The sequence below is a fragment of the Gymnoscopelus microlampas genome (genome assembly GCF_963454915.1).
Source record: "Gymnoscopelus microlampas genome assembly, chromosome: 1".
In the NCBI taxonomy this organism is placed as follows: Eukaryota; Metazoa; Chordata; class Actinopteri; order Myctophiformes; family Myctophidae; genus Gymnoscopelus; species Gymnoscopelus microlampas.
The window spans coordinates 26,282,358-26,299,506 of NC_139962.1; the positions used below are offsets into that span (position 1 = coordinate 26,282,358).

Here is a 17,149-nt window from a genome sequence, read left to right on the forward strand (position 1 = left end):
TGTGGGACATACAAATCATTTATGAGTTTGATTGAAGAGATTGAGCCCATTATTTTGTCTACTTTTTCCAAACATGATCGATAATAATACACAACCATCAACTGAGCAAGCAAGGTTTAGATTATGCACATGTTGTGCTGGTTCTGGAAAATATAGCATGTAAAGGATCTCTGAGCCAGCATTATATAGTTCAGTTAAGTGTAATCCTATGAAGAGGCTACTTGAATCGTTACCTCCCCCCTCCTACGTCTATCTAGGTAGTGGGCCGTCTATCACCAGCATCCCTCAGCTGATGCACCCATAGAGCAACACAAAGCCTAGAATTAAGGGCAATATCTTAGCAAAGGGAAATGTAATTATCACTATGGAATGACACAGAGTGGGTGAAACACTGTATATGCCTTATTCAGCAATCGTGGCTAATTAGCAGTGGAAGAACATGCAATCTGTTCAGTGTGAATATTGCAGGCATGGAGATGAGCCATGTGTAATTATGTGGGTTGTTGAATGGCATATCTGAGGAGTTCACCATGGTGACACTTAATACTCATTCTGGGAGGTTCTGCTCTGCCTGCACCATGAAGCTCTAAGGTCTGAGAAAAACAGTGGCAATATGACACATGTGAGGGAATGATGCTATTAAAAGTTGTTAAAAAAAAGTTAAAAGTTTTCTCCATTTGCTTCCACCATAGTGATTGCTAATCTCCCTGGAGTTAATACACAAAAATGTATTTACAGTTATAAATCACAAGGCAGGCCCGGACGGCTGGCGTATGCATGCTTTGCTGCATGTCTCTCCCCATCTCTCTCCCCCTGTTCTTCTTTACAAAATAATTTAAAAAAATCACAAGGCAGTCAACAACTTTCACTATAAGAGACAGAATCAGAAAAATAAAATATATATATAAAATAAAGAAAAATAAATTAAACAAAAGAAAGGGAAGGTGCTATGAAGTTTCATATCCCTTTTAACCACTTCAACTCTACACTTCTTTGTCCAGGTCCCCCAGGGCTCTATACTTGGCCCCCTTCTTTTTTCACTCTACGCCAAATATCTTCACTGAAAGTATAACTTATTTCCTTATCTGTCCTTCTTAGTTGTCTCCTGGTTCTGAGGACGATGGTCCAGAGGTAGAGAAGCTGGGACGTATCCAGTTCAGTGTGGGGTACAACTTCCAGGAATCCACCCTCACTGTCAAGGTTCTCAAGGGCCAAGATTTGCCTGCTAAAGACTTCTCTGGCACATCTGACCCCTTTGTCAAGCTCTACCTTCTGCCTGACAAGAAGCACAAATTGGAGACCAAAGTCAAGAGAAAGAATCTCAATCCCCACTGGAATGAGACCTTCCTGTTTGAAGGTTTGATATCTTAACTCACTGCAATATGCCTGATATACTCATTCTGATGTTTGATATTTTTTATTTTGGAATATACAGTATGAAGATATTTTTTATTTTGGAATATACAGTATGAATACCTGTACGGGTCAATTTTTACAGCCTCTGAGTAAAATTAACATAGGATTTTGCTGTGTACATATAACACAGTGGGATTGGACCTTCCCTTTGTAATGTGTTGATGTTCTTGGTTGTATAATCTTGATAACACACTGCTGCGCAACACCAGAGGTTTTGGTTAAAATGTGGGTGAATTCTACTGTAATCACTGGCAAGCAATTATACACTCAAGGCTGTGATGCATTGTGATTATACCACGGTTACGGATGTGTAAGGCACTCCGCTTCACATTGTGCCCACAACAACACCGGTGGGCAGACACACAGAGCTGTAAGCTGTTCTGTCATCATGGCATGCATTAATACTGGGGTTCCCAAACTGCCAAGGAATCCCAAACTGCTATAACCTATGGCTGGGGACCCGATTGCAAAATACCGTATTATGAGCTTGTAGATCTGATAATTGTTTTAATGTTTGGAAAATGTTTGAAAGTCTGTTGACATAATAATGACATGCCCAAATGACAAAAAAGAACTTTCAGGTTGAAAGTGGTTGTGTGTGTGTGTGTGTGTGTGTGTGTGTGTGTGTGCGTGTGCGTGCGTGCGTGCGTGCGTGCGTGCGTGCGTGCAATTGCCCACCTGTCACCCCGTTGGTGGTCATGGCCCCCACTTTGAAAATATGTGCATTAATAGATGACCATGTTGAAGTTATATAGCAAAGTTGTTATACGATAGTGGGTCGTCTATCTCTCCCAAAGGGTTCCCCTATGAGAAGGTGGTCCAGCGGACCCTGTACCTGCAGGTTCTGGACTACGACCGCTTCAGCAGGAACGATCCCATAGGAGAGGTGTCCATCCCCCTCAACAAACTGGACCTGGCCAACATGCAGACCTTCTGGAAGGAGCTCAAACCATGCAGTGATGGCAGCGTGAGTAAAGAAGAGGGGGAGGGATGGAAGTGGATGAGAAGAAAGGCAGAGAGAGAGGGGGGGGGGACAGAGAAGATATGACAGAATGTGACTGGTGATGTCATTGCTGGCTGCTGTGGCTTTCCCAGGGGAGATGTGGGGACGTGATGGAGAAACCTAGAAACTCGGAGCTGGTTGGACTGCAGATGGAGAGAGCACAGCCAGGATGAGAAGGAATTATTCAATAAACACAAGTAGGAAGAAACATTTGAGAAGTGTAAGTGACTAATGCTCTGTTGTGTGTATTTGATTCAGGGGAGTCGTGGCGATCTTCTGGTGTCTCTGTGCTACAACCCTACAGCCAACACCATCGCTGTGACCATTATCAAAGCCCGCAATCTGAAAGCCATGGATATCGGAGGCACCTCTGGTATAGCAGCTCCTTCAACTTCAAACATAGATGTATTGATTCCTCTAGTCTGCACATTCATCTTCTCATTATGATACGTAAAAGTTAGGAAATTATAATATTTTACAGCGTATATTCATTTTCATAGACAGGGAGTGGTATGAAAAATATTGTAGTTTCAGCCTACATTGTGTAATCGCCAGCAGTGTAAGGTACAAAAGCAAAAGGTATAATCATGCAAACAGTCCCGTTTCCCTCCCCTCAGACCCATATGTGAAGGTGTGGTTGATGCACAAGGACAAGAAAGTGGAGAAGAAAAAGACAGTGGTGATGAAGCGCTGTCTGAACCCTGTGTTCAACGAGACCTTCCCCTTCGACGTGCCCGCCCACGTGCTGAGGGAGACCACCATTATTATCACCGTCATGGACAAGGACAAGCTCAGTCGCAATGATGTCATTGGGAAGGTACCTCCTTCTCTCCATCTCCACCTCCTTCTCCTTTTATGTCTGCTGCTCACTCGCCATAACAGACCACTACCAACTGATAAGTTATCCAGTCTACACTGACCCCTGCTGGTAACACACAGACATAGCAACGCCCTCCAGAGTCATGCACTTTGATTAGGCTATATACTGTAGTATATTCATGCAGGCTACTCGTTTATTCATGCAATAACACACTCGTTCTCTGTCTAGAAAATGGCAAATTCAGCCCTCTCAATGAAACCCAAAACATGTCCCTAGATTTGCGCAAGTGCCCAATATGAATGTGAGGGTTAATGGGTTATCTAACTATAGGTTATGTGCCCTTTATGTATGCATAAGTAGACCATTTGTGTGGCAGTGCATGGCTCAGGATGTAGAGTGACCGGCTCGGATGGTTTCCTGTTCGATCCCCGGCTCCTCCTGGCAGCATGTTGAGGTGTCCTTGAGCAAGACACTGAACACCTAAATGCTCGCAATGAGGTGTTTGAATGGGTGTGTGAATGGTTGAATTTAATGCACCTTGTAAAGCACTTTAGAGAAAGGTGCTATTTCAGTCAGACAACGCTTGGATTGAATAAATACATTTATTGAGCATAAATATAAATATATTTAGCATAAATATTTATAGGCATATTTGGCGTCAAGGTTCTGTCTCATTTAATTAATTCCCTGTAAGCAGGAAATATTATAATAAATTATTTGCTAAACAGATACAGGGAATTAAATAGACCTCCAAAGGGAATCATACAGAAACAGGGCCCAGAGGTGGATGCTGGGGTGGTGGTGGGAGCAAAAAACTTCATCGAGCAGAGCACAAAGCAGCAGCAGAGCAGCAGCATAGCAGAGGAGCAAGATGGCAGAGCACAGCAAAAAGGAATGAGCAGTGATCGAGCAGGTTTAAATAGCCTGCCCCAATCAGATGGCATTTGGACCATATGGCAGGAGCCTGAATCCTGTTTCTGTAGCGTGAGGCGGCTTGATGTACAGTACAAGTCCCCCCAGCCATGATGATGTACAATTCAACCCCCTGGACATGACGCTAGTATGTCCCTTGATGCTGCGTGCCAAGCAGGCAGACATTAGGTCCCATTTTTATAGCTTTTTGTACGACCCGGCCAGGAAATTGACCCCCAACATCCCAAACTCAGGGCGGACACTCTAACCACAAGGCCCCTGAGCTGGTAGTACCAAGCACTGTAGTATCCCAGTGAGTCCATTGTTCATTGGAAGCTATAGGCCATTCGTCCCTCAGTGAAGGACAGAGCAGAGGATGTACTCATCATCTACAGACAAATAGCTGTTATACTACACCTACTCAGCCCACTTGGGGTCGGGGACCATGCAAGTCGGGGGACACAATGCAAGTTGGGAATGCATTCCACACCTGGTTATGCAACACTCGTTGTACCCGTTGTACCCATCAGTTTGTCTGTGTACCTTTTATGCTCATATAAGGAGATTTCTGCATCTGTCTGTCCGTGTCCCTTGTATGCCCTTTATATGGAGTTCTGTGTGAGGCTACAGAGCGTTGTCAGATTGTGACACCAGCTAGATTGATATAACTGCCAGCGCGCCGAAATTGTCTCCATATATGGGCATGTTACGGTTGTGACATGGTGATTTTCAGGCCGTGAAGCAGCCAAAAGGCTTCCAAGCTATTATTCTACGTTCATAAAAAATCAATTAATGGCTTAAAGCAGTAGTTCACCCAAAAATGACTTATTTTCTATCAATTACACACCCCATTAAGCATTGAATTCGTGGAGATGTTTTAGTTTTTGTCGCATTCCTGAGCTAATAATTTGATGACCGGGTCATCGGTGAATAGGAGACTCCGCCGGTCATCAAATTATTGGCTTAGGAATGCGACAAAAACAATGAAATCTCCATGAATTCAAGGCTTCATGGGGTGTGTAATTGATAGAGAATAAGTCATTTTTTGGGTGAACTACTCATTTTAGGACACTAAAACCACCTCCGGTATGTACTGCATCCTTGTAGAAGACCAGCAGCAGCTTGTGTTAAAGCTCACTTTCTCAATCTACATTATGTATCAACTTGACAAGAGAGCTCTATTTATTTGTCATGTTTTTTCTCTCACCAGAATATTCCACAATATATACTGTATATATATATTGCAAAATATATATATATGTGACACATATACTGTACATATTCTGTACATATTCATTTCCACCTATTGCCCCTTCCCTGCTCTAGATATGGTTAATTTTCACGTTAGGTTAAATTACGGGTTAAATGGTGATACCAGGACACAATGTCAGACTTCCAGTGAGTTTATTTTACCTACTACTTCGACACGCTTTTCTAGAAGTGTAATCATCTCTGTATCATCGATCATGGTTACATCTCTTTCTCTCATCCTCTCTCCGTCTCGTTCCATCTCTCTGCCAGATCTATCTGTCATGGAAGAGCGGCCCTGCGGAGGTGAAACACTGGAAAGACATGATGGGTCGTCCTCGCGCTGCCGTCGCCCAGTGGCATTCTCTCAAGGCCTGAGAGACCCAGCAACAACTGCCTAGAATACAGTACGTCCCCTCTAGACTCACGCATCAGTCCCTCAGTCCCAGTCCTCAGCACATACTGTATTTACCCCAAACTACAGTCTGGAGCTGCAAACTGTCATTTCTACATTCTCAGGCATCTTTCTTGCCCCTTTGCCCTCAGTCCATGTACATTTTCTGTTACTGTGTTGAGTCCTAAATCTTGGACTTCTGCGACTTGCATTATCACACCTGAGCCTGACCACAGTTCCCCCTTCCTCACGTTATTGAACAAGACTGATTTGCTGGCGGCAGGACATTCATCCAAAACAACCATTTTATTGTGCCGCCCTCCACAGACAAAATTGTTTTTCTCACTATCGTCGGACACATTCTTTCCTTTCTTTTCTTTTCGCCTTTTCTTCTCCAGGTCCTGTAAGCTCTTACTGATCTGAGCAGCAGTGCTACAGTAACTGTCACCTATGGATACAAACAACCAACCAAACAGGATCAAATTGATGTCATAACCATCCATTGTTCTGAGGTGACAAGGGGTGAGGGGGACAGCCTTCAAATACATACGTATGACAGGTATTGACCTGAGTAAAGCCATTGACTCACAGGAAATGTCCATCTCCTCTCTGTCTCCATGTTGCCACTGCCAAACTACCCCAAGTCTTGTTTCATGTTCTCCCTCCTGGCCATTGCTTTTCCTCTATTACCCACAATGCAATCTGAAAAATGAAGACAACCGTCACGGGCAATAGAAGAGTGATGGTCCGTATTGACTGTGGAATCGGACTTGAATTGGACTGTGTCACTCCTCCCACTCAGCTTGTATGTTTGATCACTCTCTCTCTTTCTTTCTTTCTTTTTTCATTTCTCTGACACCGCTGTAATGATTCTCCCTTGGCTGGAACCCCTTGTTGTCTGTGCGTGCTGTGGGTGCTGTGCTGTAAACCCAAATTAAGTTCTTTGACAAAAAAGGATAAAATGACAGAACAATGGCAAAAAAGACATTCCTATTTTCAGGGAAAGGAATCCCTTGAGGATAGTAAAGAGTAAAGTAATTAATGTTGTGTTATATTTTTGTTTTTAAAAGAACTTAAAGAGAATCAACATGTTCTTCCAGAGACATAGAATAAGCAAAAAGCCAGCTTCCAAAAGTGTGTGTGTGTGTGTGTGTGTGTGTGTGTGTGTGTGTGTGTGTGTGTGTGTGTGTGTGTGTGTGTGTGTGTGTGTGTGTGTGTGTGTGTGTGTGTGCGTGTGCGTGCGTGTATACGTACGTGTGTGTTTGTGTGTGCGTGCAGTATAGAAATAGAAAGAGAGAAAGAGAGAGAAAGTGTACATGTGGACATGCATTATTGAAAGTTTGTGTGAAATGCCTCTTGTGTGAGTGTATTGGGCTTGCACTGCTAAAATAATGATGACCACATCATCTACCCTTGAAAATAGTAGTGAAAATAAGCTTTTATTAAAATTCTATGTATTGAAGAGAAAAATAATGCCTTGGGGAGGTCACCAGGTGAAATACTAATAATTAATATGACAAGAGAGCTCTGGTATTTTTTTATTTTGTATTTATAATTTCTTCATCATCATGTACAATTAACCAGGAAGAAACATGTTTGAAACAGTCTGAATTAGTATTTGTTTTTTTTGTTTTGTTTTTTATATGCAGGTCTATGAGTCAACAGGGAATTTGAACTTTGGGGTAGTTAAAACCACTTGAACCCTAGCATCCCTATTCTGGGGGGGACATTCAAACCCAAAAATAGCAAATTAATAAATTCACCAAATTGTCGTTCATGGATTTGAACTAAGTACAGTATAGAGTTTAAGTGGTTAACCAGACATCATGACTGTGAATCTGTTTTCATTGATCCAGAGTGTGAACGTGACCTCCTCCAAGCCTCCAAGACATGTTAAGTGGCTGAATGACAGTATACAAGAGTAATAATATCTTGGGGAAAAAATGACATTCCATTGTTTGTTTTTGTCTCTTGGATGTGTGTGTGTTTGTGTATGAGTGTCAATATCTGAATGTTAGTTTGTGTGCTTGTATGTATTTACTGTGAGTCCCTCTGTGTGTATATCTGCACTGAGTTCTATTTTGCCAGTTTTACGGAACAACATTGTTTACTGTTTTTATTCTGTACAAAATGATACAGATGTACAAAGAAATGTGATATCATTTATACTTTTTTTTGTCATTTAAGTAAAGGAAGCAGCAGTGATTTGGAAACAAAACTCATAAATAGAAGCTTTAGCTTCTGTTTGTTTGTTTTGGGAGGCGGCAAATCTATCATTAGAGGTGAGCACTGAGTGTGAATAGTTGGCAGAATGTTGCAAAGGAGCTTGACCTGCACAAACCTAGATAAAACATCTTGCCCTTAGGCTATTATACTGTATATGTACAGTATATTGTTGCTGTCGGGTAAAAACCTTGAATCTCCATATTTTAACTTTTCTGTGTTTTTTGCACAAAAGTAGTGAAAATAGCAGATCTACAAGCTCACAACGTGTTGCGATGCGGCGAGCTTGTAGATCAGCTATTTTCACTATTTAACTTTTTCTTTAAATGGTAATAAAAAATAAATGGTTTAGTTCATACAAGGTTTCCACCCGACAGCGACGGGTATATATATATATTTATTTCTTTACAGTATACTGTATATCTATATACTGTATAAACACATGACATATACATTTAAAATATTATAGCCTAATTTATTCGTATGACATGTACATAGAAGTAGGCTATGAATGACACTCAAACTACACAAAGTACTATCTAGATTATCAGACCCACGGACCACCAACCCACCGAGATCGTGACATTAAAAGGAGGCTCCTCCTCAACATCACGGCTGACGTTTCCTCAACGGCTCGTCGTGCTGCGTGCACATATGCTTTTTGGCACAAAGTGCTTCGTGTGCGCCTTAATCCTGCTTATAACACCATATGCTCGCTTGCTCTCTGAGGTGTCGGGGAGAAAAGGTGAGACAGAAGCTGATCATCACCTCTTCTGCATCACTGTTAGCTGCGTCTCAGGTCTTAGCAGAGCATCCTGAAATAACTGGGAACACAGTCACGTCTTCTCCCCACTGTTCCCCTGTGTGCAGACATGGCATTCTGAACACAGACAAAACATTACATTCCAATGGGTCACTGAAAAGTCGCCGTGGCACTTCAGTGACAAGACAACGCATATGCAAGTCGTATATGACGCATGCGATGTATACGTACTTAAGCATATACTATTGGTTGAATAATAATAGTCAGGGTTTGTCACTTTTTGCCTTTTGAAGAACTGAGCAAGAAACGTCCAAGACACTCTTCACTGATATAGTTTTTTTATTTTACACTATTAAAAGTGTAAAAAGCAGTCTGGTTTTCTGATTGAAGGGATTCTCTTGATAGAGGCGGATCTACATGCAAAGGATGATTCATTGACATAGTGATAGTGAATTGTACTGTATGTAAAAACTCACCAGTATTAGCTGGAGGTGTTGGTATCTGTCTATCCTTGGTATCTCTCAGCCTAATTTCTCTTTGTCACACATCACTGGGGTGCACAATGTTAGATATTATTTTTTGAAATCTGTACAGTGTATATAGATGCATAAATGTGTATATAAAAGACACTTCTGAGATTAATATTTTAAAGTGTGTTTGTCTTATTCCCCTTATATTTGTAAATGATCTGCAACAAATATGTATGTCTAGTAGGTGTGTTCTACATTAAGATGTAACTGACTTTCAAATCAATCAGTCAGAGCTAGAAGTGTGCGCTCCTCGGATCTCCACCAGGCCTGATTGCCTACCCAGCGCTATGTCAGTCATTGGGTGCAGCCACCATAGACATCAGTCCAGTGGTGTCCAAGATTAGCTGCTCACAGACACGCAAACAGACAGACAGACAGACAGATACACAGACAGGGGCGAAAACATAATACCCACCCCCAGTCATTCCAGCCTGGCGAAGATAACTATTGCATGATACAGTACATACCGGTAGGTCTATTAAGAGGATCAATCATCAAACTCATTTCACAAGGTTATAAGTGTTTAAGACGTGTACCAGATAGGCTTTGATGCCTGCCAGACAGCGTGTCCCGGGATCGATTCTCAAGCCCAGCGACGGATTTGTTGCATGTCACTCCCCGACACTCTCCCCTGTTACCTATCTCTCTCCACAGTCCTAATAGGAGAAAAGCTCCAAAACAAGTCTTTTTAAAAAAAAGGAAAATCAGAAGGAATGGTCGCAAACTTTCTGTGTTTGATTTTAATTGCTGATTATGAGCATTTTCAAATTTATGATTTTACTACTAACTACTTAATCAAAATTAATCCATATTCTCTCCCTGTCTGTTGGCTCTGGTTTAAATAGCATTATGGGTTCATTAACAAGCATATTACATTTGGTACTTTTCTCCATCATTATTCACACCCTATTCTCTTCGTCATGTATGCCGAATAGCGAAAATAGCCAATTTACAAGCTAAGCTCACAATGCATGGCAATGCAATGCAACACTTTGTGGTAATGTGACACGTTGTGAGCTTGTAGATCAGCTATTTCTCACTATTGTTATAAATTGTGGACACCAGGTTGAAAGTGATGAAATTGGCTATACTGCTGCAGAACAGAAACAAAAGAATACATATCTGCACTTGGGTAATGTGACACATCCATTTCAACCTTAAAACTGAAGCTATTCTCTTACCAGGCAGTTAGTATTTTCCCTTTAAGCCACACTGCTCTGCTCAACTCAGCTCCGCTACAGAAACATGAGAGGAGAGATGGAGATGAGAGAGAAGTTGAAATTCCAGGGGGAGAAGATAGATCAGGATAACAGATGTAGAGATAGATAAAGTGGGTATGCATGGGCAACTGAAACAAACTTCAGAGATTGATCATATGAATCATGGTGCTCATGAGAGCCTGCATCCACAGCAAGCCTGATGAAATGCTTCTAATTGCCTTTCATGAAACTCATCAAAAGCTTGTGGCACAGATACAAAAGGTAAGAGTAAATTATGAAAGTTATATATTTGGTGCATTGAATAGCATTGTGCTTATCATTCACACACTCTCATGGCCTATCTCATGCAAGATGGTGTTCCTAATAGTTTGCACACTCTGATATAGCCTATTGCCATAGGGATCCAGAGACAGAACAGAAATAAGGGGCATAATATACAGAGGGCAGTATGCGTTTAATCTAAATTATTTATTTTATCTGAGACAGATGGCAACGGGGCAAAGGGCACACAGAGGGGAACCCAACTGACATCACTGTGCTATTTTCAGATTAACTGGAAATATAAGGCTGACAGCCTTTTTCTGAATATTTCAGAAAATTATGATTTAAATGACATCGACGACATTTGTATTTGGCTCACATTGTTCACAGCAAATGTTTAACGTTCATCATTGGATCCTGGCCACATATCAATTCAATGGTCATATTCATCAGCCAGTCTCCTTCTGTTGAAATGCTGTGCACATCTTGAGGCTCGGGGGCACTTCTCTCAGAACATGGTTCAACAGAATTGGCAACACATAGTCAAGGTATTTTCCCTATTGTCACATGATGTTCTGATCTGAAATAGGACATTATTTATATGGCTTAGGGTAGGGCTGCACAATATGTCAAAAGATCTACGTGAGCGCAATATCAACATGCACAATATACACATCGCAAAAGCAATATACATATTGCATTTCAACAATCCAGGTATAAAGGATGTTTTTGTCTGGGTTAGAAAACAATAGTTTAAGGGGAGCAGTGAAAAACTGCATTGCTAAGGTAGTGGTGCAATGTTTTCAGTAAAACCATGTTTTCAATTTCTTTTTTCAGTGTGCATTACAGTAGGCTTTTTTTGTCTGGGTTCTATGTTAGCAGCCCACCAAAGGCAGAGAGACATTCAAACTGTATGCATATTGTCATCGCAATATTCAACTATGTTATTGTATATTGCAATGCATTGCATTGCAATATACAATAACTCACAATGCATCACATGGAGATGTGTTGTGAGCTTATAGATGTAAGCGTTTTGTTTTGTTTTTTAATATTTGGAAAGGTTTGGAATATATTTGGAAAGTTTTGCCTATATGACATGCCCAAAATTGGGACGCCAGGGTTAAGCTGGACTGGTGGTACAGTATCTAGACACTGAGATGGGCAAACATGCAGTACTGTAGTTCCTGCACACTGCATATCCCATAGGGGTGCATGGACTACACCCATACAATCATGGAAAACAAGGTTGTTTTTTTGTCCTTCACACTACAGGTGGTGTTACCAACTTCAGAGCCAATTTCTATTGTACCTCAGCCATAAAACGATTACTCCTCCTAAGCAATGAGCTGAGGTTGTTTAAACACAGTGTACACAACAACAAAATATATAAATATATATATATATAATATGGAGTATGATCTATTCAGATGACCATATTTTTCAATATTACTTTACAAATATTTTGATCAGATAATATCTTGACCATCCATAGCGGCCAAACAGAGCATACTGAATTAATTACATGGGGGGCAATCCATCTGTTACTGAGGGATTAGTGATCAGCAGGTGTGATGCAGCTGATGGCAAACCAAAAAAGGAAGACTGTGCTTCCACCTGGTGCAAATGTGTTGATACTACAGCCAATCCAATGTCAATTACTGTGTAAATAACACAAATACAAATGTAATAGGGCATGTACAAATGTAGCAACAGGGCATATGATCAAATATTTGAAGAAAGTGAGACAACAAGTGGAAAAGCACAGTAAATAGCATCAGAATTTATTAAATAATAACCCACAAGAATACTATGAAGAAGATGCAACTTGCCCTGCCTATGAGTGTGTGTAGTTATTTGTCTACATGCAATTGTCAGATATTGACTCTGACAGTACAGCAAAATCATTTACAGTCGTTTACAGTATATACAGAAGTAGATGAAGACCTTCTACATAAAGCGAACAGAATATTAGGAACGCTTTGCTAATACCAAGTTATATCCTTTTTTCCCCTAAATCTAAATGTTGCTTACAGACAGACTTACGACCAAGGAGAAGGCAGGGGCTCAGTGTTTTGCTCAAGGAAATTTGACAAGACAAAAGGCTGCAGTGGGAACTGAACCTCGGAACTTCCCTCTTGGGACAGTCTGAAGTTAGACTCTAATTGCTAAAAATCGAAGACAATTCAGTTTCTGACTTTGACTTGGGCTTTCATCTAAAACCGTCCTTCAAGACCAAAGATAATGTAATAGGTGAAATGAATGAAGGATTATAACTTTCACATGGATTCACCTGGCCAGTCTATTTCATGGAAACAGCAGGTTTTCCTAATATTATGTACACTCGGTACATAGAGCAGTTGGCTTAATAGCCTATTTTTAATGGTCTAAAGGTGGGCTATGATACTGACACTGCTTTCTATGCACCACCAACAATATAATCAGTCAATCAGCGGGTTGAAAAGGCCTCCCAGCTTACTGGCTCGCTTTGTCCAGGTACTCCAAATTGGGGGCATCCAACCTCTGTTCCTGGTCCCGATTCTTTGTGAACTCCTTCAACATTTCAATGACCTCTCCTTGGTAAACTTCAGGAGTAGGTTGGGCCTCTGCCAGCGAAGACAAGAGAACAGAGATTTAGTCACTAGTCAGATTTTGTCTGACTGGAGACAAGCCTCCGGGCTTTATTGGGTTCATTTTTAATAAAGTGTTTGTTCGATCGATCGATCAATCAATCATTTACATAAGCAAGGGACCATTATTGGTCTAAAACATGGTGGTACACATATTAGAGACCAAACTAATGATGGGCATCTAGAGACAATGAATAGAATTCATGTTGACAAAAGGAATGGCAAACAATATACAGCGACCCAAAACATAATATATTAGATGTGGGTAATCATAACAAATGTCTGATACAGAAACATGATGCAAGTTAATCTAAATTCCAAACCTTTTTCTGGTAGGTCTCAAATGACATGCATGTACAGCTATGTAATTAAAATGTAAAGTGCTACACATAGGCCAATACAGTATAATTCTGCATGTCTAATGTCTGCAGGTCTAAATAATATTGACCAAAATATAAGAAGTGTTCCTCTCACCTGTTGCCCAGTAGTAGATGTCCCAATCGTTGCTAGGCTCATTAATCAACCTGTCATATTGCAGCAGCTGGGGCTCTGTCATTGTGTTTAAGTAGCGCTTTGCAAAAAGGCTGCAAAGAGTGTCAGGGGAGACAGAAAAGAGAAAATAGCAGATATGACTGACAAGTTGAAAGCTACCAATGAGCTAACTGCTATCGGTGTTGCCGTATACGTTGTACCTGTATTTTGAAGCTGCATAATGATTGTTCACATGAATTAGTAAAAACGTAGGCAAACTTTTAACGTTCCAAATTCAAGTCAAAACTTGAAAAGCGCAGCGATTTTATGGGGGGCAGCGTGTTTGTTTTGACCTGATTTGGCTTTTAAACGTTTTATTATCAACACAACTGGCATTTGTTTGCAATAAAAACCTCCATTTTCCTGTAAAGGTAATAGATTACTACTAATAATTATTAGTTAAAAAAAAACCTGAGCAGTATGCAGTTCTCCAACATGCCCCTCTTGCGACTCTCGTAAAGCAAGCGTCGTCTCTTGATGTCTATGGACTCTCCTATCTTTTCTTCCCACGGGGGCAAAGGGATCTCTATGAGGTCAGCCTTGTTGTCCTCGGGTGCCTCTCCACGGTAACCACGAGCCGACATCATCCCTGTCACCGCTGGTCTCCATGGTCGTGCCTGGCACGCTGCGTTCATGAGCTGACCAGCAATAAACACAAAGGTGGAAAAAGTACTCCATTTTTTTACTCAAGTAAAAGTATCAATACTGCAATGTAGAAAATACTCTGTTATTTTGTTATTCTGTGTGTATGTATTGGCATTAAAATGTAATGTAAAGAACCAAAAGTAGAAGAAGAAAAAAAGTAGAAAGTACTCATTCTGCAGAATGTCCCATTTCACAAGTTTTCAAATGTATAAAACTCTTTTGTAAATAGAAGATCTACTGTACTAAGCATCTAAGCATTGTGAGCTTGTAGATCGGCTATTTATATAGGGCTGAAGTGGTTAATGTATGTTTTGTAATAATAATCAAAATCTACAAAGTAATTGAAGTTTTCAAATAATTGTAGTGGAGTAAAAGTGCAATATTTGTCTCTCAGATGTAGTGTAGTAGAAGTAAAAGTACACAAAATGGAAATACTCCAGTAAAGTTAATTATTTTTTTTCTGGAATAGGAGTTTTGTCTTTTGATCATATCTCTGAGATATGTTGTTTATTATATATGGCAGATGGCATAATGCTGAATGTTTAAGCAAAAAGGATACTAAAAATGATGTTATAACTGACCTTCCACAAACAGAACGACAACTCTGACGTTATCAAACAGGGTTGCATAATGTTAGGTCCTCCTGTCCTCTAGTGTCCAATGGTTGAACATACAACTATCTCTCTAGCCCTGTGACAGTCATGGATAAACTTCAACCTGGTGTTTGCACTGTCTCCATTTACGGCCCGTATATCTACATAAATGTTCATATTTCAAATATAAAGTGCTTACCCCATGGCCACGGATGTTACAATTCTACTCGGGTTCACAGAAGTACCCGTATATTCCATATTGTTCAATAAGAAGCATAATCTGATCGGTGGCCATTCTTTCCGTATTGTCACCATGTTTTCAACTGCGCGACCCTATCGGTTGGGAGGTGTATTGCACTCTGATAACTCTATGAGAAAATGGCCACCGATCGGATTAAAATGCTTTTTATTGAACAATACGGAAGATACGGGTACTACTGAGGGCCCGTACATCATTTTAACATCCGTGGCCATGGATTATATTTGAAATCTGAACGTTTATGTAGATGTACGGGCCAAAAAGGGAGAAAGTGCAAACACAATGTTGAAGTTCATCTATGACTATATAGTCAAATATTAGGGCTAAACAACGTATCTATCTACTAGTACTGATGGAAAACAATAACTCAGTTGTAAACAAGCATATCAAGTTAATGACATAGATGCACTATTACTATATACCCAACAAACAACACTGCAACATCTTGCTTAGCTTTATAGCGCTGTTGACAACACGACTTCTATAACGCTGACTAAACCAACAAGCTTTTATTTACTTACCCTTTTCGCTAAGAGAGACGATAACATTTTAAACGTCTTTCTGGTAAATGCAGCTGTGCTGATGTTTATGTGTATCTTTCTGTACACTAGTGGTTGGTGGTGTATACCAAGGTGGCAGAGAATGTCACATACACACTACACACCAAACAGTGTAATCGTTACACAAGTACAAAGCACACCTCCTCTACGTCAAGGAAGCCGTTCGTCGTATGAAGGTGTCGCGTGCATAAAATAACCAATCTACAAGCTCACAACCATAGAGCTATCTCACCGCACGTCGCGGATGTGACGGGTTGTGCGCTTGTAAATCGGCTATTTTCGTGGCGCAATACCAGTCTTCTAGTCTCGCGATGGGAGCTGAGTGCTATTGGCTATTGGTGCTATTGGAATCTTCTCGCGTCAATAACCTCTCCCTCCATCTTCCCAGCAGTGTTGCCATGTCTGCTTATGATAAGCGACAATGGGCTTGTTTTTCTGTAAAGTTGCTTCTAATTTAGAAGCAACTTTACAGAAAAACAAGCCCATAGTCGCCCATTTAGAAGTTCTAAATATTGGTTGCGTTTTTTTTGCTTAATTTATTTATTTATTTTTGTATCATTGTTTAAACCAGTTCTCAAAAATGTGCATGTTAAGGACGCCCAAATTAATGTATTTCTCTGCAGACAGTGACCAACATCTGAAAAAATGTTTCAAAAATATTCCAAATATTATTTTCAAATAGCCAATAAAGTGCTCATGTGGCTCTAGTGACTTCTCTTGGTGCTTGTTTAAGTAGAAATGGCTGCTTATTTCTCTCACAAACTTTGGCAACCCTGCTTCCCAGTCGTTATTGGAAGAAAAAAAACACACTCTCTAAATAATAAATGCCATGTTGGAAATATAAACCCTATAACCATATATATTTCCATGGTAGTTTGATTAATTAGACGATGCCAGACGACTTTGGTAACTAACGTAATGGTTATTATTATTATTAGAAATCTAGGAGAAAAAAAGGGACACTGGGGTAACGTGTTACCGCCATATTGGTGAGGTCACTGTTCACTTCACTCCAACATAGATGTCTTTTTCAAATAATGTTATCAGTTGTAAATCATTTTATGTCCACAAGTCGTATTCAATATGTTTATTTCAGTTCGTTTTTTTTTTGCCAACTCTAATTCGCTGCACACAAGATATT

General features: G+C 40.4%; 2 protein-coding genes across 2 annotated transcripts in view; one reads left to right on the top strand and one right to left on the bottom strand.

The window, feature by feature from the left end:
* Positions 1 to 6,262, top strand: part of syt7b (synaptotagmin VIIb) — a 100,282-nt gene extending 94,020 nt beyond the window's left edge. The window contains exons 8-13 of the mRNA XM_084057882.1: positions 1,099 to 1,357; positions 2,214 to 2,383; positions 2,678 to 2,792; positions 3,037 to 3,236; positions 5,673 to 5,806; positions 6,192 to 6,262. Coding sequence (XP_083914008.1) covers positions 1,099 to 1,357; positions 2,214 to 2,383; positions 2,678 to 2,792; positions 3,037 to 3,236; positions 5,673 to 5,777 — 849 coding nt within the window. The 3' untranslated portion in view covers positions 5,778 to 5,806; positions 6,192 to 6,262. The remainder of the gene's footprint in view (positions 1 to 1,098; positions 1,358 to 2,213; positions 2,384 to 2,677; positions 2,793 to 3,036; positions 3,237 to 5,672; positions 5,807 to 6,191) is intronic.
* A 6,288-nt stretch (positions 6,263 to 12,550) lies between these two features.
* sdhaf2 (succinate dehydrogenase complex assembly factor 2) lies at positions 12,551 to 16,148 on the bottom strand. Its single transcript, XM_084060146.1, has 4 exons — positions 15,970 to 16,148; positions 14,363 to 14,589; positions 13,895 to 14,004; positions 12,551 to 13,396 (listed from the first exon to the last, which is right to left on the bottom strand). Exons 1-4 carry the CDS (start codon positions 15,994 to 15,996, stop codon positions 13,266 to 13,268), a joined length of 495 nt encoding a protein of 164 aa, XP_083916272.1. The 5' UTR covers positions 15,997 to 16,148; the 3' UTR covers positions 12,551 to 13,265.
* Between the last annotated feature and the right edge of the window lie 1,001 nt (positions 16,149 to 17,149).